The sequence below is a fragment of the Plectropomus leopardus genome, chromosome 4, assembly GCF_008729295.1.
Source record: "Plectropomus leopardus isolate mb chromosome 4, YSFRI_Pleo_2.0, whole genome shotgun sequence".
Lineage (NCBI taxonomy): Eukaryota > Metazoa > Chordata > Actinopteri > Perciformes > Serranidae > Plectropomus > Plectropomus leopardus.
In genome coordinates, this window is record NC_056466.1 from 12,676,590 (window position 1) to 12,703,442 (window position 26,853).

Sequence of the window (26,853 nt, forward strand, 5' to 3'; positions counted from 1 at the left end):
ACGATTCACCATAATTTACATTTCTGTTAATTTTAGCCTGTGCATGATGAAGCCTGTATTTAGTTGTTATGACAGTCTTGGTGCTATAAAAGTAAAGGAGCAAGAATTATACGTTTTGTCTTAATCGAAGTTCAGAGATGTGGATGAACTTTACAACACATTAGTAGGCTTGACATTTAGTCGTGAAATAAAAAAACTAAAAAAAAAAACTAGTCTGCTCTCTTTCCACTCCTGTCTGCGATTGTCAGAATAAAAGTTAACGGTCAAGATAACGTTACAGGACAGTGGCTCTTAAATGATTCAGACACACTCCTCTCTTTCCCTCCTTCTAGGCAGTAAATAGGACCACTGACAATAATTCTCAGTGACAAGCCTATTACACATAACGTTGTGAAGTCTATAGTTGCCAATACTGCAACGAAGAGGAGAGGTGCAGATTTAAGGGATGCGATACAGACTATAAGGTCATGTTCCACCGCTGGTTTCCCAAACTATATAATATATATATATATATATATATATATTATGTATATATATTTTCTTTCATTTTTTACATTCAACAAGCAATTGCATGATATGAGGGAAACATGCAATATGCATTCATGTTGTTAAATACTTTGATATCACTTGTGATAAACAAACGTGTATGCTCAGTTCTACCTTTTTGCTGCCTTCAGCATACTGCTAAAACATAACAAATTGCTTGTTAAATGTAAAAAATGAAAGAAAATTAATTTGAACATTTTTAATTGTACAAATTGGACATTCAACTGAAAACAAAAGACACCAGTGAAACAAAAGAATGACACTGATACTCTTTTAGATAACTCAGAAAAACTCAAAACTAAATAAATCCCTGACCATCTAGATTTTCACAGTAAATGTTCAAAACAAGAACTTAAAAACTATTCTCTAAAAACAGTTCCTCCTGGCATTTTCACTTTTATCTGCTCTTACCCTTTCCTCCTTCAACCACACAAAGTTGTACGGCAGCGCTAGTTTAATAAACCTCACTTGCATGAGTGCAGATTCTGACCAGTCAAATATTGCCTAAAACTGAGGGCTCTGTCTCGTTAGCCAGAGAGTTCACATCATGTTGCACATCAGAAAAAATAGCTCCTAAAGAGAGAATTTAATTATAAAAATGACTACTGCTACTATATTATTACAAGGTGCCCACGGTAATGGAAAACTAGAATAGTCAAGGAATCTCACTTCTCCAGGTTTGGAAAAGTCATGAATTAGTAGAAGTCATTGAAAGTTTTGGAAAAGTCATGACATTTTGTTGTGCATAATGAATTTATTGTTACATTATTCTTCCATGATTTACTTTCCATATGACAACAACAAACTTATTTTCTGTAGGTTAGCTTTTGTCATTATGTAGCTCTCACATGCATGAATGTGTGATGTTTTGTTTAATCAAATCAAATCATATACCTACCTTCATTTTCGCCCTGCCCTCCATCTCTCCCTCCATGTATTCCAGCTTGCTTGAATTATTTTTGAATAGAGGTCATATGTTTCCATACCCATGCCCCACTATTATTTTTAAACTCTACTGCATATTTGAAATGAAGTAATTGACATGGACAGCCTTGAGTGTTCTGTTGTCACTCAGAGTGCTTGTGCATATTTTGATTTAAATTTAACTTGTCTGCCCTGAAAGTAGAGCATAGTGGCCTAAAGTTATGGAGCTTTCTTTGTTCGAACAAATCAACCACCAGGACAAACGAACTATCAATTGTCACTCCGCTTTAGCAGCGCTACTGCTACATAGTGTTTGCAGACTGCCTCGGACAGTGCCCAGACTGTGCTACTTGACAGTAATTAACATTTGGTGTAAAGTATACAGTTCTGTTTGTGCTATACTTTGTAAGTGGTCACTGAAATTTTATTATGGGTCTTTGAATAGTCATGTAAATTTTGAAATTTTGTCCATGAAAATGTGTAGGAACTCGTCATTATTATATATTCATAGCACAATGTTGCAGTCTTGTGTTTATGTGTGTGTTTATAAGTTGACATGACAGTGACAATTACAAAACAGTATATTGTGCAGCCTGTTCCTCATCATCCGTCACACAATTTTCTCATGACAAATATTCTATTTAGAGTCATCTTGACTCTCCATCTGACACCAAAGACTAAAATACTTCTGAATTATTTTCACTAAAGTTTTGTGAATGATATCACACTCAGTATATCAGAGTCTGAAATAAAATTAAATGTGAAACAGGTACGACCTGTGCTGCAACATTTTGCCTTGGAGCCAGCAATACATCTCAGCCTGCCATTTGTTGGCAATTAATCTCATTTTGTGATTCCCATTTGCTTAGTCTTGTAGCCTCGGGTAATCTATAACTTTCTCTTGTTTGGAGACTTCATTGATTCACAATGGACCAGAGAGGCTCTCCGGCTGACAGGAACTGTGTGTTTACTGATGATGCAGCGGCATTTGCCTTCACGGGACATTAGCATCTGTCTCAATGAGCAGAGCTGGGCACAGAAGCGATGAGCTCTAGTTATAGACGTTTAGTTCTGAGAAAAACAACCATGAGATGCTGAAAGTGCTCAAGGCAACACTGCACACAGGGACACCTTGAAAACACTTGCAGAAAGAAAAGTAGATGATACATTGATGTTTAAGGTTTAGTGTTGGAAGTGCATGACAAATTTGGCATGACATATTTTTATTTACATTTCTATACTTTTACTAAAAGTCTGCTCTGGAGCAACTAAAATTAAAATTGCAAATAAAATAAGATTGACATAATTATAGACAACCAACATCAAGGAGGAGCAGAGTATTATTCATAGTGTCCTCCTGACACTATTTGCCTGGGGCTGATTGTATTAATAGTCTGACATCCACTCCAGCAATTGTGATCAAGTTAAACTATGACTACAAAACTCTGACCTCAGAGAACCAGTGAGCTGTTGTGAGCTCCCTATGCTTTACTTAGGAGAAGTTCTCATGTTAAGATGACTGACACTGACTGTTTTATGACAATCAAAAAAAAAGTCATCATGTAGTTTTTCTGAGTGGATCTGGTGTGCAATCGGCACATTCAGGAGACTGACAGTCTGCTCTGTTCACAATTTCATAAAAGTAAAAAAAGGATGAAAATGACACATTTGTTTTGAAAAGGTGAAACAAGTTGATTTAAATCAGAAGCTGCATCTTACATTTTATCCAGTGAGTCTGTTCTTTTTTAATTTACTGTACAAATTTAGTCTTCAAAATCCTTTGATATGTGAACATGCCTTGGAGACAATAATAATTTAGACAATGCTTTGGCACAGCCGCTGGTCCCCTCTCTTGTTTCTGGTGCATCTGTGCGTCATGTGTGTGTGGCTAGATCATTTGGCCACAGCATCAAGGATCAGGATATGCCTAACCAAAAAGTTAAAAAAAGCAACCAAAGCTGTGGCTTCCCAAAGCATTTTCTTAATTTTCACTTGTCTGTTACATGTTAAAATACTTCACCCACAACATAATAATTTGTATACTATTTCTGCACCACGTGGTAGTGTAAATCTGTGAATAGGTGTGAAACAGTGACAAAGAATCCAAAAAAGGTGACCCTTCCCTAGTTTTAAACTCTTGCCGAATTCCTGCAGTGTAATTCAAGTCCCATTTATCCAGTCATATGCTTTGTACTTCCCAAACAAATTGCCAAAACATAAGATTTGAAACATGTCAATACAAACAGTCACAGCTACATTATTTAACTGTCTTAACGGGCAAAGGCCCCAAGATCTAAGTGCCAAGGGGCCCCCTGGCCTCCACTTGTAAAATGTCAAATGTCAAAATAACACATAAAGACTGGAATGAGACGCAAAGAGACACAACTCCCACAAAAAGATGCATAACGACAACTAAGATTTGCAAAACCACCACAAAGTCTGTGTGTCGCTCCTGCGTAGAAGAAGTGGTAGACCCCTTTGCATATATCTGCCCAGGGGGCCATTGTCTCTTAACTATGCCATGTAAACAGTCTCATGCTTTGCCAGTACCATGCACAAGATGATGTGCGTTTGAACTCAACTAATAGTCATACGAAATAATTGCTGAACCAGGCTCATGGCCCACTACACATCAGAGGAAGTTTTGTGTTTGGGAAGTACTGAGCATATGACTGGATAAATAATACTTGGATTATACTGCAAGAGTGGTGTGAGAGTTTCTGCACTGATGTTTTGATATAACTTTGCTGAAGTTAAATCTGGTCCCTGTTAACGTCAATTCATCAAGAATGTTTGGCTTTTTAGGATTCCACTTTTACCATGGAGGCATGTGAGAAAAAATAGGTTTTCTTTACTATTTCAGCATAATACACAGTATGTAATTGGTATTTGAATGGTCATTTCACTGAAGTGTTCTTTTAGTGCAATTTTGAAATGAAATAGCACACTAGCATGTATCATTCCATCGTGTGTTGTCCAAATGTAATTAATGGCAATACCGTATAACTAAATGAAAAGATGTACCCATGGAGCACCTGTGGTTGGCTTTATAGTCTGCGGGTTGATAATTAGGGGTAATTCTAATGTTTTGTCTGTTATTTTATCAGTGGTTCAAACATTATTATGCAGTAGATTTTTATTTATGTATTTTAATTTACTAAATTCTCTCATCTCCACTATTGTGAGGTCTATCTTCCTTTGCACCACAATCCAATTTCACAAAGCCCACGAGTTGCTCTTAACTAATCATACTATTCTACTGTTGTGGCAACAACCCACAGCCCACAATCAACGCCTCTACATAATTACTAAAATGTAATTTTGACCGACAAAAAAAGGAGAAAAAAATGCTCTTTAACAAAATTGGCTGCCTTGGAATGCCCAGCTGAGACCAGGGCTTGTTAAAACTGCTATCAATCTCCTCTTCCTCATTCCTGCCTCTTTTAGCTGGAGGAGTGATTGCATGCAGCATTCGTCGCCCCAGGGAGGGAAAATGTGTTTCCCTGAAGTGCCTGTGAGGCTGTCGGTGAGGAATCTCAGACCACCAGTGTGTTTTTCACTGGAATGAACCTTGTAACTGAGTATGTGAGGTCCAAGCCCAAGAGAGCTGACAGCCCCCTAACCTTGATGCCGCTGTGGGACCTTGAGCAGGGGAAAGATACATCTTTCATATAATTTCACTTGAGCCTGTGCCAGGTGCAGGTCATACCAAGGAGCAGTCATTAGACAGACTTACAAATTATCCTAAGAAAAAAAAAGGGGGGAGTGAAAAAGAGAGAGGCTGTCAGTGTGAAAGAGTGTGAAGGAAAGAATTCCTAATTTACCCAAATCCTCGACTAATCCAGTGAGTCCCTGTTCCCTAATCCTCTCTATTCTCAACACGAGAACCAGAGGAAGGATGGATGCTGCTGGAGAGGCATTAGAGGGGAAGAGAGGAACATTTTGCTTTGCACTAAAAACTTATTTCAGGACAAGAGCTCAGATGAGGGACATCAGTTAGACGATGTCCAGTTATTATCTTAAAGAGCCACTAGCTCTGCTCGATGACTACTTAAAATTATTAATGGCAGCAAAATGCCAAGGTCAAGCTGCTCACTTCTGCTACTAAACCTCCCACACTCCATTTACATAATCTTTAATGCTTATGTCTGATTCCAGGGAGGGAATTACATTTGTATTCATTCACTTTGGATTCTCTCACCGCAGTTAAATAATTTGTAAAAGTAAAATGATGTCAGGAGTAATTGATAACTCAGAGATTAGGCGAATACCCTCTGTTCTGAGTTGATTCAGTTTTTAAGTGAAATGTCTTGACAGCTATTCTGTAGTCATTTGTGTTGTACAGAGTTAAGTTCCCCTCAGGATGAATTGTAATTACTTTGGTGATCCTGAGTTTTAATCTAGTCTCACCATCTGGTCAAAATGTTAACTTTGATTATTTGTTTGTCTGTTGTTCTGCAGATATTTGCTAATAAATCAAACAGCATACCTGGCAAACATCAGAACATTAGTATTGTCATTGTGAAGCGTGTCAACAAACTAATGTTAGTATTTATTTCAAAGCAGCACTGTGTCTAAGGCCGCATTTATGCCTCATGTTAGATATGTATACGGACACAGATGGGACCTTCTGTGCCTACTTTGCATTTATTTTGACTCTATTTGTGCACGTTTCCTGAAAGCCTACGGATACTGACAAGAGGGAGCGGTACCAAAGGAGATTGCAGGGGCATTGTAACGCAGTAGGAGATGAAGATTTTTTAAAAATGTTTGAATGGAACAAACTACGTAATGAAGTTAAAAGAATTCTCCGTCCACATATTGTGATGTATTTAATGGCCTCACAGACCAGTGTTGTCTACAACGCTGCCTCCATGTATAGCTAAATTATTATCACCTTTCCCACAATTTCCTTTGTTTGTTTGTTTATTTATGCTGTCATAAAGGATGTATATAATATGAGGGCAGTGACATTTACAATGTTTGAAACTGGCGTGTCTTTTTGTATATTAATGAAGTATAAATGGGCCTTAAGTAGGAAAAGCTGCTGTCTTCAGAAGCTGCTTCAGATGCAAATTTCTGTTACTTTGACAATTAATAGACATAAAGTCTGTGTGATGACGTTCTGTAATATCATTTAGCCACTTGTTAACAACTGCCTTTTTTAAGACACTCCAAAGCTTCAGAATTCGCGATGCAATTTTTACTCATGTATTTTATGCTTCTGAACAAAACATGAAAATATTTAAAACTGGTGTTAACTGCAGACCGTACTTCAGGCATCCAACAAAAAAACATTTTAAAAAAACGACTGACTTTTAGAAGTCAGAGAGTGCTAAAATGCTAAATTATTTCCACATTTTATTTCTCATTCCTGCAGCCCTCGAAAAGATTGTGTTTGCTTGTACAGTTAGGCAAACATAAAACTGATGACTGAGGGTGTAGGTTAATGTTTGCAAGCTTATTATAATATATATTATTAGGGTTGCTCTATTCACAACTTTCCTAACAGGCTCTCAAACACCAAAGTTGTTAAGTTACATTTTCAAATTCTTTCTTCTTTCTGCCCATTTTTTTTTTTTGCACAGAAATTGATATTGAGCGCTGTGTTCGTGAATCCATTAACCTCTTCTGCTGGACTCCAAAGAGCGCTACATACCGACAACATGCTCAGCCACCAAAGGCAGCTAGTGACAATGGCTTTGGGAAAACAGCAACATACTACTCGTCAGACTACCAGGACATGCCCAAGACAGACCTGGTGAGTTTCACTCATAACACACACACACATGCAATCCTACACATAAACTGAAGTGAACTGTGAACTGATTTTCTTACTTCAACTAAGTCACTGAATGTGGAGGTTAAGCTACAGTGACCGAGGAGGAAGTCTTCTGTTAGTATTTCTTTGCCAGTACTGTTTTTGTCTGTGATGTGTTTCTATGCTGCATCCTTTTAGGCTTTGTTCTTTGTTTTTGGTGTCTGAGGTAATGGGCTGCCTCTTTCAACACACACTGATCAAGGCCTTGACATAACACCATACAGTTTTCAATGAAAAGATTCTGTACAGACACAGAGTGAGACAAGACTTTTTGAAGCAATTTAATTCTCCATACCATACATGCAGGAATATCTGTATCTTATCTAACAATAACATACTACTGCTTTTCTGTAAATTCAGATATACTATCACAGTTAAAACAATGAAAATATCTTGGTAATACTATGGTTTAATTTCTGTAATAAAATACTTTTAATTTAAGGGGAAACATGTCTAGGTAATAATGGGGCAGAGAATAGACAGTCCGCTCACAATATTATCTCACTCAACAGTTGGGCAAAATCAGTGTAACATCCTATTGTCTCAACTTTGAGCTGATGCAATTACAGAGTCACTATATGTAATAATAAGGTGAGGTTCTAGTTTGATGAAAAATAAGATGGGTAAGTGGGGTATTACCACAAAATACTGCTGAAATCTTATTCTAGTTCTGTTGTAAAGTAATGCTGCCAAAATTCTATTTCAGATGCAGTGATCACTGCATATGGAGATAAATCTGTAACTAATTGGCCTAATATGGATTTCTCAATTTTTATCCAATAATTAAGCTGTAGCATGTAGAGTGTGTGTACATAGACAGTATGAGAAGAAACAAGGCTGCAGGATCTTTTACTTATTCAGTGCCATCCATACACCCATGGGTGATTTTGCCTGCCGCTGTTTGTAAAGGTTTACTAAATGTGTATGGTCTGCAGCTGATTGTGAGTTGTGACGTATTTTACTTGTGAGATTTGTGTCAGCAGTCACACTTTTCTTTGTGAAATAGTTCCCAAGCTGGATAGCTTCAGACTGTTCCATCTATTTCTTTTCTTCTCTGACATTATAAATTCTTGCTACTTGCACCCTCTTTATGATTTGCACAAAGAATTACTCACTGCACATTAGCCAGCACCTGTTCTTTTCATTAATCAACACCTGATTGCAGAGCAGTGCAGTTATTCCTGTAGGCCTGCTGGCTGTATTGATTTTTCGTGTTAAAATGAGTTCCTCAGGAATTAAAAGTCACAGTTTAATCCTCGATACTGGTACATGGCAACTTCTGCCTTTGATTCCCAAAGTGGCCAAATATTGATTTGTTTTAAAATGCATCCTCTTAAAAAATACAAACACTAAACAAAACTCAAAATGTCTCAGCACAAATAAAGTATAACTTTATTTATATGGCACCTTTTAAAATTATATTACAAATTGGTTAGCAGTAAACAAAAATGCATTACAATAAATTAAATTAGTTTGGCAAATGCTTACCTCCAAGGCATTAGACTTCAGTATTAGCAAGCGTGAAACACTGCCAGAATTTTAAAGGAATACTTCACCAACAAAGTAACTAATTGTATAACAATTAGTTATGTCCTATTACCTTGATTCATGAAGAAACAGTTTTTCTTGCATGCCTCCATTAAAAATGGTAAAGGTTTTGATTCATTGATTGATTGGGGACCATACAACAGCAAAACTATATATCAAAACATTTGCGCACAAACTCTCACACAAGTTTTGCAGTATAATTCAAGTTTCATTTATTAAGTTGTATGCTCAGTACTTCCTCAACACAAGCTTTTTTTAAAAAAAAACCCCAAAAAAACAAAAAACAATAGTATTGGAGTATGGTTTGAAGAGAACATGGATAAGTTTCTATTTCAGTTTTCATAGTTTCATAGTTTTGCTGTTGTGGTCCCCAGTCTATCAATATGTTTGCAATTTCTGGGGAGGCATGAAAGAACAACAAAGTTGTCCTTACAAATTCAAGGTGAAACAACATGACTAACTGATTTACAAATGGTCATTTTGTGGGTGAAGTATCTGTTTAACAACCTTCCTTCATAATTACTGATATATGTGCAATTAAAAATAAACAAACCAAAAATTGTTGATACTTAATTTTAAGAGTTTGTTGATGTGATGCTGTCTTTCACACAGGCTTTTTGTCTTTGTTTAGTTTTCGTGGTGCAGCCCTGTTTGCCTTTCACACCTGAATGCATCATGTCCAGAAAGCTCACAAACACTCTTGTCAGTCCCTATCTGCTGTGTGCCCAAGTGATTGCTGTAATCTTTCTCATTCAGCCGAGGCTGAATGAGAAATGGTTGGGTGGTGGCATTGATCCATGGCTGCATCTATCTGCACCCCACCTCTTCCTCAGAAAACATTCAGGCAGAAGTGCACTTTTTTGAAATGTCATTCTCATCATTGGACTGATAGCAGACACACACATACAGTGCACACAACACTACAGTCTTACTTCAGGCAAGGAATCCAGGATTAAAAAATCTGAATGTTGATCTGGAATGTTCTGCTCATTTGTCATTATTAAACGTCAGCACAGATTAAATTGAAGATTTGAAGACTGCTGACTCAATGAAATTATTTTCAGGCATTTGATTCTGTCACATCAAGCCTGATAATGTTTGTGTAGCATGTTAAGTGCTGCAAGAGTAACAGTGAAGATGGTGGCAGCAGCAAAGAAAGGTTTATGGGAAGTCACATCAGCATTCAGTCTCTTGCCCCTTTAAGGTCAATCAGAAAATAGTGGCCCATATAAACACCTCAATTAGGATAAACTGTATTTTTTCTGTTATTATATATATATAAATATATATATATATATACTTATTTATTACCATAGCATTCACGTTGACACTCTACCGTCTCTCTCAGGACAGCAGTCTTTGAACAAGTGATGTTATTAGTTTCATTGCCATACAGTTCAGTAACTCCAGTAATGGTATCTTCTGATAAAACTTTTGCTTCAGTACAAAACTACAGTGAACCAATTACTGTATGTTGCCATGTGTTCAATGTCGGCCCATCTTCAAAAGCTTGCTCGTGGGAGTGCATGTCAACAGGACATAACGTTAACATTTAAGAATCCACTTAAGACAGTGTTTCTGTGCTTAGATGTGCTGAACCAACAGTAGCACACTGAGAGAATTTATTCTTAAAAGGCTGTGACTTTGGAGGATATTCACTTGATTTAAATAACACAGTAGTCTGAAGTCTTAAATTGGCTTCAACTAAAATTTCTATTGTGCTTTTTCACAGAGCAAGGACTGTCAATTATGCCCCTCATCATTACTTACATTAAGTTGCTATAGGAGGGAATCTCCTTGGGGCCAGTATGGACAAGAGGAAAGGTTACAGCAAGCAAATCCTGTTTATCTTACACATATGGGCACCTCACTAAAGTTTCAGGCCCAAGCAGCAGCCTTTGGGGCTGAAAAATGAAGCCAAAAACTACAGTTCCTCAAATGGCCACTTGAGGCTGGCACCAAAAGCGAGTCAATCCTCCGAACCACTCATGTTGAAATGCCCAAACTTAACAGTAGAAATATAATGTCTGCAGCATGGTACAAAATATGTTTTTGTCTTTGTAGCTATAGTTTCAACATGACAAGTATAAAGGGGTGAATTCTTTTTAATGAATTTATTTTTTTTTTAGTATGGCTTAAAGTTATGCATATTAAGGGCAGATCAGATCTCCCCACTCACTCCTCCACAGCTCCAGCCACTTGCCCAAATACAGTCACCTCTAGCTCCAAAAAACAAATGCTGAATTTTGAAACAGTAATCCACAAACCAATGGGTAATGTCACAGTGTTTGCGACCATTGTTTTATACAGTCTATGTTTAAGAATACTTGCAAAACAGTAAAGCTGTCATTTAGGGTACATTTTTTATAGAAAACAAAACATAGTATAAAACAACAAGCAGTGCTCATCGTTAATTGTAGACATGTAGAACTACAGTCACAATTAATCTGTGATGGATTCCAAAAAATATTTTAAAAAAGTGTTTGGGCTTATACTGTACTGATTGGTAAACTATATGCTTGTGTAACATGTTTGTCTGTTGCCCCTCTCTCTTGTAAGCAAACAGGAGGCTATGTCAGCAGATTCTCCCCCTCGTAGTGAACAGACATCCATCTCACTGGACAGCTGCTGTCCACTCAGCTTGGTCTGAGTGAGTGAATTGGAGAAAACAGGCTTTCCTTCGCTTTTCTCTCAGCCACTAATAAGACAATCTAGACATAGAAAAACAAACACAAAATGCTCTGCACTTCTACCATAATTAAATTGACTCTGTTTTATCAATCTTTTACATTAATTGAGTTTGTCTCCAGTTAGTTGATCAAGAAAGGTGGTCTTCCTCTTTTTCATATTGCTTATTGATAATAACATTCGCAAATCAGTTTGCAGATTTGTGCTATCATGACGCACAAGATGGTTTGTTACACAGAACCATGTAAGAAGCCATCACTGGAGCTACGGGCTGTCCCAAATATATTCTGCACTTTGACTCAAAGGAGGGGGGGGGTAACAGACACCTTGCGTGACACTTTATAGTTTGTAAAGTTAAAAAAACTCCAATTGTAAGTGCCCTCATTTTTGGTGAGATATTAAAATTCACCTTCTTTGTGCTGCAGGAAAGAGCTCCACTTGGGGTGAGCTGCGGGAGGGCTCACGTGTTTGCTGTCTGGTGCTGCTCAAACCAATACAGAAATGGCTCAACTCAGTCAATAAACCCGTTAATAACCATTGGGTAAAATTATCATTCCTGTCACTGTGCATGTGGCAGACGCAGCAGCAGGATCACAAACACTGGAATGGCACTGGAAAATCTGAATGTCTAAATTGAAAACAGAATATCTACCCAATTAATGAATACTCAAACGCCTTAATATCAGGGTCCAGCCCTTCGGGAATCTGTTTGCAATAGGGAAGGCACTTTAAAAAATACTCCTCAGATGACTGGATGAACCATCTGTCTATCATGAAAATTGAACCTGAAAACAGGGCCAGTTGGTAAATCAAATTTTTGCCAGTCAGGAAAAAAAGCAAAACTATCTCCTCCATCAAGAAATGCCTTCATTGCCACTGTTTGCTCTTCTTTCAGTAAAGAAATACACTCCCTTTCTTTTGAAGCCAATACTACTGCAGCATCTACACTAACCTCTTTAGGAGTAACCATTCTTGTTTTAAAGGAACATTCGCCTTCTTGTGTTATCACGCACCTCAACCATGCCCATAGCTGCCAGTAGCTCCTCGCAGGAGCAAACATTTTACTTGAAGACTGACAAAATAGATTTTCATGTAAGCTTGTGATTCTTGTGTGATCTAAAGAAACTGCAAGAATACAGCTGCCTTTTGAGGTAATATTTATGCATGCCTGCTAGCAAGTCAGTGACATTTTTCTGTGGCGGCCAACATAACTGAACACACATAACAAATGTGTGTATTTGCCAGCCACTATATGTTTCATTAAGACAGTGGCTCTCAAACTTTTGGTAGCTTTGAGAAAAATGAAAGCAAACCAAATGTGGTAAAGTGCATGAGAGACTATAGTGCCATTCCCTATGGATTAGCAGATGTTTCACTCACTGTCATCTAACAGCTGGCTGAGCTTGTGTTTCAATGATTGAGCGCATGGATGTCCGTGATTAAACAGGAATGCTTCCTGGTTCCAATTTTTGAGTACTTGTGTGCCACATGCACCCATGAACATGTAAAATTATGAGTGAATGGAGTATTCTCAATTATGTACGGTAATGTATACAAGAATTGTTGTGAATGGGTAAAACCAACTTATTAAGTCCTCACTTTCTGAGATACAATCGCATGAGCACTGCTACAATACTGTATATGATGCAATCCAGTACAAAATCTTTGCAATAAATTGTAGTATTTTGAAGCTCGTTATACACAGTTTTGACATGTTGTTCCAGCTATTAAAATCATTTCACAACATTATACACATTATACAAATGACTCTCCAAAGTGATAGGTGAAGTGATTATGTATTTCAGCTGTAGTACATACATATTGTACAATTTTATCAGTTCGTGACCCTACATACATACATACGTCATTAGGGTTTTATAAGATTATGAAACAAATTTGCTGTTATGATTTTGCATCCAAGTGTTTTAGTCATCATTTGGAAGTACAGTGGAAGTTCCTTATGCAACACCAGAGCAGCATTATTTTTCAGCCGCTGTACCTCAGTTCTCACATCTGGACTCAAATTCTGCTTTTTGTCAGCAAAAATAGGGATGCGTTTTATTAGCGGAGGCTGCTTTTTGTCATCATCATTCATGTTAGAGCAATATTGGTAACTGCTGTGTAGTCAGAATTAAAACAGGAAGTTTATGAAAAGCTGGAAAGATTCTTTGCTATCAAATCCTCCTCTATGTGGAAGCCGCTGTGAGGGGTATTTGTTGTCAGCATTTTTTCACAGATCATGGCCTCAATTATGCTCCTCTTCTCTTTGTCTGACTGCAGACTTGGCAGATAAAATGTGTTTTTGCTTTAGAACTGATGCAAAAAACACCACAGACAGTGTTGTTTGATATTAAAAAAAATCTCAGCACAGTGAGGAGCTCACAATGTGAAGGCTCTTTAAATGAGTCATTGACCTCGTCATCAAGCTTTATCCGAGCTCTACGACAACGTTGTTCCCAGTTCAATGTGTTAAGTGACTGGGTTTCTTTTGGCAACTGTGGACCATGAGCATTTGTGCGTAGACGCAAACACAAACACAAAACCACTGCAGAGGATTTGTGTCTGCTTATCAGTGGCTCCAGTTTAGCCTCATCACTGTCAGGCCAGTGAAATGCGAAAGTGTCATTAAGCCATTTTCAGCTGGCACACACTGCTTGTCATGACATTTTAAGTCACCACACAGTGCTCCGTCAGCCCCAGGCAATGACAGGCTGCATATTTTGCCTATTTTAGTCTGCATATTGTTTATGTATGGATACATTGATTTGCATGTGTAGAAATAAACATTATTTGGTGTTACTGAAGTAGATCTATAGGTGTTGCCAATCATCCTTGCGGATCAGAGCACTGAAAATGTGCTTATATATGAGCTTAGCCAAGTAGCCGAGAGGTTAAACTCTGTAGATTTCCAAAGTCTTATTCACTTTCAAAAATGGTCAAAAACAGTACAACCCAGTGGGGTGCAGCCATTTACAGCTTAGCACCATTAATTGTTTCAAACCCAAAGCAGGCCTTCAGCATCTTGGAACCCATTGGCTATTGTCTGACAACAATAAAGCCTCTGGGAGGAAGGGCAAATATTTCAGACTGATCCAGTGTAGCCATAAGATATGCAAGTCAAGACTCCCCCCTCCATGCACCAGTCATTTTGGCTACTTTATAAATTGATATCTGTATTTGAATGCAGATATATCAAAAGAGGCAATAACCGATGGATTCCAAAATTGCATTTTTGCCAATGCGTTCTGCCTCTTTTGCTCTGTGATTGGTCAACACAACTGGGACTACATACAGACTACAAACAGAAACCAGAACTCTATACTCTACCAAAATCTGGTCCCAACACATCAGATTCGGCATACAAAAGATGTTCATTTGTAGAGAGATTAGCTTCTTTGAAACCTTTATACACCAGAGGCATGATGAATAAGCCTGTGAATATTTTGCATCAAAACTATTCATACCTGCAGCCATATGAACTGCAACAGTTGCAATAGGGCAAGAAAATATAAAAATATAAAAGAAGGAAAAGTAATTACTCAATAACAGCATTCCAGGAGTGAGACTTTGGTGGCAGGTCTATTGTTAAATAGGGAGAGCACAGCAACTCACACTTTAACCCAAACAGGGGCTTCAGACGTAGCTATTGGACAGTGTCATGATCTGTTTGGTGACCAATAACAAGAAAAATGACACCTTTAGATTAAAAAAAACATAAGTAAGAATCACATTATGTGTGTTTTGTAATCTAGTTTAAGTATTTTTTTAGTCAGCGTTGAAACAAAAAAGATATGATGGCTTATATTGTGATTTGCTTTGTGAGCCCCATTGACTCCAGTAGGACACCAAAGTCTGGCTCCTGGAACGCTGCTACTGACTCATGACCTTTCCTTTTTTTGTTTCCTTGCAATAGGGTCACCATTGTTATAATGTAATGACGAAAGTGCGCATAACAAATGTCCAATCGAAAAATATATTGATGTACGCATTCAACTGCGCAAACAAACCTCCCAACCCCAGTGTGTTAAGGCCTTTATAATGATTAGTCGGGATCAGTGACATTTTGTGATGAAGGATTGCTGATGACCTTCCACAGAAATGTTCAAAATATTGGCTTAGCACCCTTTTATTGGTTGTTTTTCATGGATTTAACAGAAAAGATAAACATCGGTGGGTTGGCATGCCAACTGCTTCTCTGTGGTCTTCTGCTAAATGCATACTCATGCTAGAAAACTAGTAAACTTTTAAAAGCATTCCTTAAAGGCAGACTGATTGACCCACTTTGCCTTTGTCAACACTTAATGTATTTTTGGTGTTTTATCTAAAAAGAAAAGGGAAAAAGTACACATATCCCAAGGGCCATTGAACAGTGGAATGGAGTAAGCATTTATTTATAATTTATAAATACCTGTTCTTCTTATGTCCTTTTTTTCCCCTCTGTTTATTCAGTGACTTTAGTATCTTCGTGCATAAGACAAAGACTTTTTTATTGACCAGCATCTACTTTTAGCACACTGCTGTTTATGTAAGTGCACATGACAACAGCAACATGCGCTAATGTTTTAGTGATAACATGGTATGTGATAGTCAAGTCAGGACTGCCTCTAATCGTTGCTCATCTTAGCAACAAGCTCTGCTGGCTCAGGAGGTTAAGACACAGCTGAACAAACACATGCTGTATCTGATCTAAAGCAAAAACATCATTTCACATTTGATAAAGAGATTGGTGCATCTGTGTTCCCTTTGGATTTTTATTTTTTTCTCATCTTGTTGAACTGTTAATGACTAGTCTAAGTTTCATTGAAAAGCAGTAAGCTACAGCTTATATCTCTAATGTTTTAGTAGATACCATTTCTGTAACACATTTGTCTGGATGGGAGATTTTTACAAAACCCTGAAACAGACCTATATACTCTGAGTGAAGATACTGTGTCAGAGTTTTTATGTACCAGGTTATTTGATCTGTTACTCAAGCTGTTAATTGATTTCTCTGGTTTCTCTGAGATTATTAACCTAGAATTACATCAAAACTTAGACGTACATTTTTTTTGTAACGGCCCTCTTTGCAAATAGAGCTTTCTCTACAATACAGAGTAGTTTTTTTCAAAAAATGTCTTCTCACATTTTCCTGAATTTCATTTTTTTTAATACTAGGGGCAACTGGCCTCTCAAATTGTTTATTTAGATCTATGATGGAACAAAAAATATGAACCATATCTTTGACTTAATTTGAAATGTTTATGCTGTATAGAGCAGTGAATTTTAAAAAAGACGCAAAGAGACACTAACAGGGAACACGCGTCTCCTCTTAATCTCTTGTATTGACATGAAAGTTGCATAATATTTCAAGACTGATTATGCTGTGTAAATGACAGCAATTGATTACTTTACATGTGGTTTACCCTCAAGCTTGTCTACACAGGCAGGTTTTACTGAGCAGGTGTGTTCAGTCACACCCTCTTGAACTTGTACTTCTTTTATTTTTGTCTTGAACATTAGAACTGCTGGCCTTGGATAGGCTCCCTGATTTTAACACGAGCACCATGTCTTATTAAGATTCCAGTTTTTTATTTAAAGGGTAGCTCCATAACTTCTGTTGCTATTTTTGGGCATACACCTTATTAGGTGAGCACGAAGCCACCCCAAAATTAATACATTTTATCAAAATAACCGCATTACTGAGAGACAAATTGTACTATTTCTAAATGCAAATGCCATTTACCATATTTAACTTGTGTGGCTATTGTTTTGGCCCTTTTCTATGAACTAAATTGAAAAAAATAAAATGCTGTTCAATATTTAATATAACAGAGCAAAGTATCAAAACATACCACAGTACGGATTTAAAACACAAACGGCATAAGTGATGCTCAACAAACAATGAACATTATGTACATGGTAGTATTTATTGCAGGGGTGGTATTGTATCAGATAGGTACAGATATTTCTACTTTTCTTTTCACTCAGTTTACATTTACTTTTACTTGTCAGTGGTTGTTACAAATCAGATAGAAAGTTGAAAGAGGTGAGTGTCTTGCAACAAACCAAGGTGTTGAATATGGCAGTAAGACATCATGAATATGGAGATCCCAGCTCTGCCTCTGCTCTCTAGTGTTGCCTAAAATAGCTACTGTCAAGCTTTCTGTTGAAAATTCAAGAGGGCAGAGTAAATTAATTTAATGTAAACAATGCACCACTCCTCAAATCTCCCCCCTTTCTTACTCTGACTCTGTGTAGATTCAGCAGAGTGAAGCTGTACCCTTTACATATATCCAGACAAATTATCTCTATATAGAGAGACTGAAATTTAGCTACACTCAAAGTTGAAATCAGATACCTATTGAAATATTTTAAAACTATGAATGTGTATTCAAAGAAGAAAGAAAAACTCAATTGTTTGGGAAAATATGAAAGAAATGTAAAATCTTTGTAGGACTAGATATCGACCGAAATAACCCAGTGTGACGCATTATTAAAACGTCTCCCAATTCTTTCATTTGATCCTTTTTGTGTGATGGGTCTGATCCTGTACTGTCCTGACTCCCCATCAGATCAGCATCTTTCTAACATCTAACTCTGAGGCATTAGTCGGTCAAACTGTATATGCATTTACTTCTTTTTGTACCCAGCTCTAGAAAAAAATGACTGGTTTTTCTAGCAGCCAATCACTACAATATAATGCTTCAATATAATGCGATGTGTGATTGGCCCACTGCCGCAGCAGCTACAAATCTGTGATCTGATGGAGTCCAGCACTGTGTATTTAATAGAGCTGACCATTCAGTCTGCTACGATGCAGCCAAAGTTTAGAAAGTATGGCTAAACTACACACATCTGTGGCATCTGGAGGCATTTTACACAACTGAGTGCTTCCATTTGCACAATGGGTATCAGGTGAGGTAGAATAAAAAGTATCTAATAAAGTACTCTATTGGGATCTGTATCACTTTAAGAGTACTGGTCGTATCCATACTCATATTGTAATTCTTAAAATGATACTCAGCTCAATAGCTTTACATGTTTTTTTGTCAGGCTAATTAAAGAAACACATAACACCTGGATTCAATGGCACTAGCTCAGATGGACAGTGCACTGAATTTTTGTCAAAAAAAAAGAACATAAATCTTCAAAAAATCCCCTCTGGACTCACAGATGTCACTGACTTTTTCACTGTAGGGAGGACGGATTGTTCAGCTAGCCAGTGGCTTTAGCTGCTTTCAGACATTTTTGTTTCATGGATGACAGAGTTTTGGCACTTAACCTACTCAACATGCAGTTGGCCCGTCTCTGTTCTGTAAATGGTTTTCACACCGTGTGCTGAAATTCATAGATAATGCTGTTAGTATTTCTCCCCTATTTGATTTGCATATCAATGGGCAGAAGTACCAGACTGCTTTATGACCACTCATTATCACAATACATTTTTTTGTTATTTTTTTTTAAGGGACTTTGAAAAAAAAAATCACTGTCAGTATCCTATTTTTTTCTCCACCTCATATGCTTTAAATGATTCTAGGCCATCTGGGGAACATAGAGGTGTTACAGTTGCTTACTGCTGCAGAGAGCAGGGTTTGGTTCCCTGCAGCCGTGCCTCTGGCTCGGTGCTTTAATGAACCCATTTGGCAACCAACATTGAAACTGGCAAAGGGCCATGTTCTGGTCACTGTTGCTGGCCATGTGTGGTGCTCTCTGAGCTGTAGTACTGCTTTTATGGAAATACATCATGTTTTTCTACTCCCAAGTTTGCGGACGAATGGTGACGATGTGAAATATTTCATTGATACAGAGGAGATTTATTTAACATTGAAGGCAGTCTGGCCAAATCAAAGTTGGTGGTTGGTTTTAAAAATAATATCTAACCTGACACTATTCTTTCTGTCTCCCATGCCACAGTTATTACTTATCCAACTTCCATTATTCAAATTATATTCAGAAATTCCCTGAAAGCCCAAAGTACAATTTACTCTCTCTCCCTCTGATCTCCTGTGCCTTCCTTTCTTGTAGTCTCGGGAGCCTCTGGCACTGTGTGACCTGAAAGCAGAAGTTTCCCCGAGGATCTCGGCCGAGGACTTAATTGACCTCTGTGAGCTGTCATTGACTGGGCCCACCAAAAGGACCAAAGCTGGCAAGCCAAAGATTGTTGCCGTCGACATCCGCAGTGTAGAGGAGTATCCTTACCATTTCTTTTTAGCAAATTTACCTGAAAGGACCTCGCCTGTTTAAACAAATGTGCCTATTACTTTGCTTAATATTGTTCAATGTTTACCAGGTGCACACAACCTGGAAACTGTTTGAACAACCTCGGATTGTGTCTATAAAAACACAACAAATGTTCTGCTGACGTTGCGTTTGTATAACTAAATACGCACTATTCCCAGAATCAGATCAGGTTGTTTTGAGTAGAATTTGCTTTGGAAAACCTGCTCCAACTTAAGGCTTAGTATTGCGCTTCATAAATCTCACTCCTTACACCTCAGCGAGATAGTAGGTATCTGTTAACTTCTTTATTCATGTTTCCCATGAAAGGAGTATTAACTTGGACAAAGGCTTATCATTCCTCTCTTACTCAGCTGAGATGTGCTTCAACTGAGTGTGGAGCTGACTTATGTGCTACAGCTTTAAGAGCCACATTATACTACAAAAGATGTGGTTCCCACAACGTGTTGTCTGGCCACATCCAAAATCCAAACTATTTAAAGCTGTTTTCAAACAGCTACACCGGAAGGCTTAGTGGAAAGTTGCCTGTCAGTGGAGTGGGTGATGAGTTAGAGGGAGACACAATAACCTGCCACACTTTCAGTTGATCTCTCCTTGAAGACATTCACAGTTTTGCGCTTGTTTGTACATGTGAAAAGTGACAGAAATAATTGTTTAAGAAATGAAAGAAGAGAGCTGGAGAGAGAGAAGCCCAAACCCAGGCTCCTTTCCCACCTGGTAAAGTGAAGGTGAATGTTTGATTGTTGTTTTTGAAAAGCTGCTGGACATAGTCTCTTCAATTCTAACTGGACAGGTTTAGAAAGAGGGGGTTTCCATAACTATAGACCATCCCGCAAAGGCCTCTGAAGAAGTACTTGCAAAATTTACTTGGAGGCAGGAGAGGAAACAGGAAAGGGTGGTAAATTTAAACTGCAGGAGCTAGTGGAAAATTCTTGGACAGTACATTTACTTGTTCACAAACACTTCTAAAAAGCCTCTTTTGCTAGGAGTGTTCATAGGTCATAAGATAAAACACTAAACACTGAATTTAAACTAGAAGCATTGATGTTATTAAAGAAGTATTTCACTCTTTCATAAAACTAGGCTGTCGCATTAAAAAGAGGCAAATACTTTGTAGCATACTGTAGCATTGCTTTTGCTCAAGAGTTAGAAAACCTAGTTACCAGAATGCACTGTGCCGCAATGGACCACTAAAAGCTCCTGCTGGTAGGTGGTAATGCAAACTTGTCCGTTTAACAGAAAGGCAAACAAACAATAAGCAATGCAGTTACATAATTTTGGTTTATATTTAATCAGCACTGCTTACTTTTACCTTTTGATCTGAGTTTGTCTCAGAATCTACTTCTATACTTCTTGTATCCATGGTGACTGGAAATATGAAAATGCGGAAGTACAGCCTGTAGTTTGAGCAACAGCCAAGAGCCCCTGGAAGGGGAGACAAGAGATCTAGTCACTGGTTAGATGGATGGAAGTTTACCATAGATAATTTACACATATTACCCACACTGATTTGATACAAAGATGGTTGAATATTGGCAAAGAATCCATTAAAGTATGAAAAAGATGTAACCAGTGGATTAAGATTACACTGCACACTATGTCGTTGTGTTCACTGTGCACAAAACCCCTCTGTCAATAGGTGCTTTTATGTGGACACTAATATTCCTCTAACATTTAGAATTATAGCACAATCAAATTGAAAACGCCTCATGTAACCACCTCAAAAAAACTTGATCCAATTATTTCTCTCTTGTTGAAATAACTTTATTTTTTCTGCAAGTGGGGGTCATGTTAGGTGATGCAGCATGATGCCTAACAGGCACATAAGTTATGCCACAATACCTTTTCTATGCTTCTCTTACTGCTGATTTTGACATCATCAATTCAAAAATATTAAGCACTCTGCTAGTCTTACATACTTACGTGACTACTTTGATTAATAAATGTATTCTTTGATTACAAACAGTAAAATAGCTTATGTAATGTTGTATCAACAGGCTGAATTGTGGAGCCCCTGGTCTCTTTACCACAGAAAGTAGCCTGCCTGCACATGAGACTTCTAGGGAACACCAGTAAATTGTAGCATTTAAAAATAATCTGAATGTGAGATGTTAGAGGACATGTGTTATTTGTAGCTATAGAAAATAACCTGCGTTATAGTGTTGTTACCAATTACTAAACAGCATTATATGCATATCTGGAGAATGTAAATGCACAACTGATTGAATCACTTCATTTAGAGTCCTTGTAAAGAGTTCAGTTGGACTCTCTAATCAAAATGATGTCAGTCAGATTGAAGAATCATTGTCCATATAACCGTAGCTAGTGATCCTTTACACTACACCTGGCCGAAGGACAGAAAGACTCCTTTGCTTTGAGATTTCTTCTAATGAGCATGTCTCTGTTCACTCTCACTGTTCGGTTAAACTGGTTCTTTTAAGGTCAGAGTCCATGTACTTAAGTGTGCACCAGGTCTCTGTGAAAGCTGTGAGTCATGCATCTCTGAATGTATGCAAGTTGTTTCTATTGCATGCCTCTTCTTGTGTGGCACAAACGGGTCATGTCGGTGTCGTATCTACTGATGTGTGAAACTTTGTTCTCTTTTAATAGCTAATCAAAAATGTTTCCATTCACGCGTTTAATTTGCACAAGGTTAAGGCTAACATTGGACACATACACATGCAAGAAGCCTTCCTCTTCATGCCACAGTGCCTTGAATCTCTTGCTTACCTCTTGACCTGCTGCCAATGCTTTGCAGAGTTTTGAAATTGAACCACATGCACAGAAAGCAAAACAGCTTTGTTCCATCTAAGGCAAGTAGGGGCAGATTCAGGGATGATCTAATTCAGTTATGTGCTGCCAGATTCTGCAACATTCAGTGAGGCCCTTCATGATCACCCAGGCTTTCCCACCACATCCTGCAGTCTGAGAGACAGGGGCACAGAGCAATGGAGATTAGACTGTGAATCTGAGCAAAATGCATTATTCTGGCCTCTTAGCTACACCAAAGTTTCCTCTTTTACATGGTATATTTATTTCTTTTTGAAAATTATTTTGTCTTGTTATTGTTTTAACAGTCAGCTAATAATCACAACTAACACATTTTAATGTTGAATGTATTCAACATGTGTCAACACATAAGTTGGTGCTGGTATTATTTCAAAGTGCATTTGAGATATTAAGAAAACAGTAGTTATTGCAGATGTAGTGTAGATAGCCAAGGGTTAACTTGCTGGTGTTTATGTGCACCGTGGCACCAGTTTACTCTTGCACTTTGAGCCATGCAAGTGGCAGTGCTTTAGGGATGGCGATGTTGGTCCACATATTTGACTCAGACCATAGACTGTATAAATAATGGATGTATGGACTGTTTTTGGTTGAAAGCTGCATAAAAAAGATGTTCTTTTGCTAAGTTAAACTGCAATATGTGAGTATATCAAGTGAAAAGTTTGGCAGCTGAGTACAGGGTACTCTGTGTTAAGTTTTTGTGTGTGTGTGTGTGTGTGTGTGTGTGTGTGTGTGCGCGCGCGCGTGCGTGCGTGCATGCTGTCCACAGAAAACCATGTATCTCCAGAAGCAGCGTTTTTTAATTTTTGTGACATTAAGTGTTCCCTTATGGTTTGAAGAAGAAGAAGATTGCTCTGTTTCTTAAAAAACAGTTTGGTGAGCTTAAGTGTCAAAATGCCAGAAACAAAACTGTGGTTTTTCTGTGGTTGGTTGACTTTTGGAGATACATGGTTTTCACATGATGGTGAAAATATGTGTGAAAATATATATGTGCACACACACAAACACACACACACATACACAGCAATGTTGGTGTCCCATACAAATTCCCTGTAAGATTAAAAACGAAAATTTCCACTGTTGCCACATTTAATAACCACTTTATCCATCTTTCTCGTAGCTCTGCACAAAATTACAATATTACATAAAGAAATTAACTTTGCATCTGCAGATGAGTGGGTTTTTATTTATGCTTTAATATAATTTATATATAAATCTCAGCCTAAAGAAAATGCAGAGGACCCGAAGGAGTGAGCCTCATCCTTCAGATCAGTGGAATGGTAATTGTCTAAGGGAGTTAAAGAGCCATTAATCAATGGGGATTAGTGGATAGAGCAGGGATTTTGAAATGGCAATTCCTCTCGCCAAATTCCCTCTCTGGAGCCTTTTGATAGACAGACACTCCTCGGGCTAACTCACACGGACAAAAGAGATTTGACCACTTTCACAGGATTTGGCAACCCTTGTTCACCTTTGTTGTGATTTTAGGAAAAGCTCTGTTGTGGGTGTCTGCGGTCACAAAAAGTGGATTAATTTAAGACCTCTGTGGGGTTAATCAGGACCATCTAGATGTAGCTGTCTAGGTGCCTGGTGGTTATTCTCTGCTGGCATGTGCCTTTTGTAATTCCAAGGCTAAATGTACCACAATGGGATTTGCTGGCTTGTGGATTATATGCATTATGTAACGTCTCAACTCTATATGTCCTTGTGGCAGCTTTGTTTTAGTGAACACAGTCTTTTGACTGCGAATGAAGTACCACTTGTGTTAAGATGTGCAGCAATAATATCAATAGCTTCACTCTCAGAAATAGAACAACCTCCTTTTCTCAAGAGTTATTATTCTGCTATATACCACTCTGGGGTTGTTCACTGTCCCTGTGTTGATACTCACTCTGTTTTTACCAGCAAAATCCCTCACTAAGACCCAGTCCTTTTTCTTTTCTTTTCTTTTCTTTTCTTTTCTTTTCTTTTCTTTTCACTGGCTGAGTCCCTTGTTACATCTCCTATACTGTTTCTCTCTCCTCTACTTCCTCCTTACTGTCCTTCAGTAGAATTAGAGATAGTGACACAGCTATCTCGAAGCTCGTCTTACGTACTTTTTGTATTGGACGTCAGCCTGATGAGCAAGATAAAGTGTGTAAAAAAAAAAAAACAAGGGTTGCCTCCATTGGCCTTGGTCCCAGGCAGTTGTCATACCTGTTCAGAGTTGTGCTCCTTAACCTCACTGCCTCCTTCAGCTTCAGCAGAGGCCATATATCTGGCAGCATCAACATTCCTTTCAGCACGGCATTCAGCCCTGACGGTGAGCTGGTGCAGTGTCCTGCAACAGGAGTCCTGCAGAACTACAAAGGACGTGTCATCGTGGTCATTAGCCACGCCATGAAAAGTGCTGCCATGGTGAGAAAGCAGTCACACACACAAACACACACCTGTGTACAGCACATCAGTGTAAACAATACTTAGTATTGACTCAAATATGCATACCCAATGTATGCGCTATATATGCTTTCAGGGACATAGGATGTTGGAGTACATTTTTTAGGCAGACATAAGTTGGTGCTGGTATTATTTCAAAGTGCATTTGAGATATTAAGAAAACAGTAGTTATTGCAGATGTAGTGTAGATAGCCAAGGGTTATCTTGCTGGTGTTTATGTGCACCGTGGCACCAGTTTACTCTTGCACTTTGAGCCATGCAAGTGGCAGTGCTTTAGGGATGGCGATGTTGGTCCACGTATTTGACTCAGACCATAGACTGTATAAATAATGGATGTATGGACTGTAATGTCACACACTGATTTGGGGACTGCCGTTTTCAAGCTTCAAGTTCTGTAATTCAGCTGTTGCCATCTTGTTTTTTTGTTGCCAGAGGTGACCAAATTTTGGATGAGAGGGTGGAGTTGTGAAGTAGCAAAGGGTGGATTTGACTCATAGACTGTGGTGACGTCTTGTAGGCAGCCTGTCAATCAAGCAACCATGCCATTAAATGTGTGTAACATTGGGCCATAGTAAAATGTAAAAGGGTGAGTTATAAAAAAAAATCACACCATGCACCAACATCCATGATAGAGACTTTGTGTAACAGGCTGTAAAAATGTTTATTTCTGCTGTAATTTGGGCATTTTGACATAGGTGTCTATGGGGATTAACTCTGTTTTGGAACCAGCCTCAAATGGCCATTCAGTGATCTGCAGTTTTTGGCACTTCTTCACCTGGCTTTTGCTATATAATTGACAGATTAAGCATATTGAAGAAAACTGGAGTAAAAAATGTTGTCAAAGAATAAAATAGATTAATTGATATTTCCCTCATTAATTGTATATTAATCCAACCCATCCCAAATCATTTGCTTGCACCTGTGTGTTTAATAAGCAGTGCATGGATGTTGTGAACCCAGTTATGTAGGCACATCTTACTATCTGAAAAGGCACACTTTAAATAGCAGGAAAATAATGCTCTGTCGACAATAGACCAGGTTTTTGTTGGTCAACTTCCTGCTGTCTCAATATAGAAAAACAGCAAAGGGCACCTGACACATACTTCATATTACTTAAGACCTACATGTCCATAGGCGCACAGATGGGCAGAAGTACTGAAACAACGTAGGCTCTGGCTGTGAAAATGACAACTGCATTGTCCTAAACCAGCAATAACAGTTGCGCTTTGCTGTGCACCAATTTGTCCCCATTGTAAAATAGGGTCCTTTGTCTTGTTTAATGATCACTGTTTGGCAATCTAATAAAATTGCAAAATGTGTGAAACGATCAATTGATTGGAGCAAATATTTATTCTAAAGTTTGGACACCATAAACACCAAAAGTTTTGGCAGAGATTGGATGCTGGCTGATATTTACCAAAAAAGCAAATGTACAACTTACTTACATCAAACAATCTTAACAAATGCCAGCATATGAATATCCTGTAAACTGTTGACAATATGTAAAAATCAGAGGAAGTTAAGTCTTATTCCTCTTTTCAGAGATTTTTCATGGCATGTGACATTACTTCAGCGTCCTGGGAGGGGGTCGTGTCAGGGCAGTAAAAACAGGGTCATGTGGCCTCCATTAAAACCCCCCTGATCATCTGCCGGATCTGACTGGAGTCATAGGTGAACTCCACAGGAGCTGTTGTTTAATGGGATCATACTGTTGTTTGAAAAAAAATTGTTTGTACTTATCCTGATCTTAACCCAAATCAAACACTTTCATGTGAAATTACTAGAAAAAGCAGCAATTAAGGCAGCTTTTCCATAATATAACAATAACATATTGTTGTAAAATTAATATAATTTTACAACAGTATGTACTTTTAGTAACAAGACTT

General features: G+C 38.1%; 1 protein-coding gene across 2 annotated transcripts in view; it reads left to right on the forward strand.

Annotated features, from left to right (window-relative positions):
* tbck (TBC1 domain containing kinase) overlaps positions 1-26,853 on the forward strand; it is a 60,773-nt gene that overhangs the window by 27,522 nt on the left and 6,398 nt on the right. Inside the window, exons 23-25 of one of the 2 annotated variants that reach the window (XM_042485272.1) lie at positions 7,059-7,231; positions 19,532-19,695; positions 24,769-24,928. In XM_042485272.1, the coding sequence (XP_042341206.1) occupies positions 7,059-7,231; positions 19,532-19,695; positions 24,769-24,928 (497 nt within the window). Of the gene's footprint in view, positions 1-7,058; positions 7,232-9,470; positions 9,670-19,531; positions 19,696-24,768; positions 24,929-26,853 lie in introns of those variants that run through there. The other variant, XM_042485274.1, reaches the window with a different exon arrangement.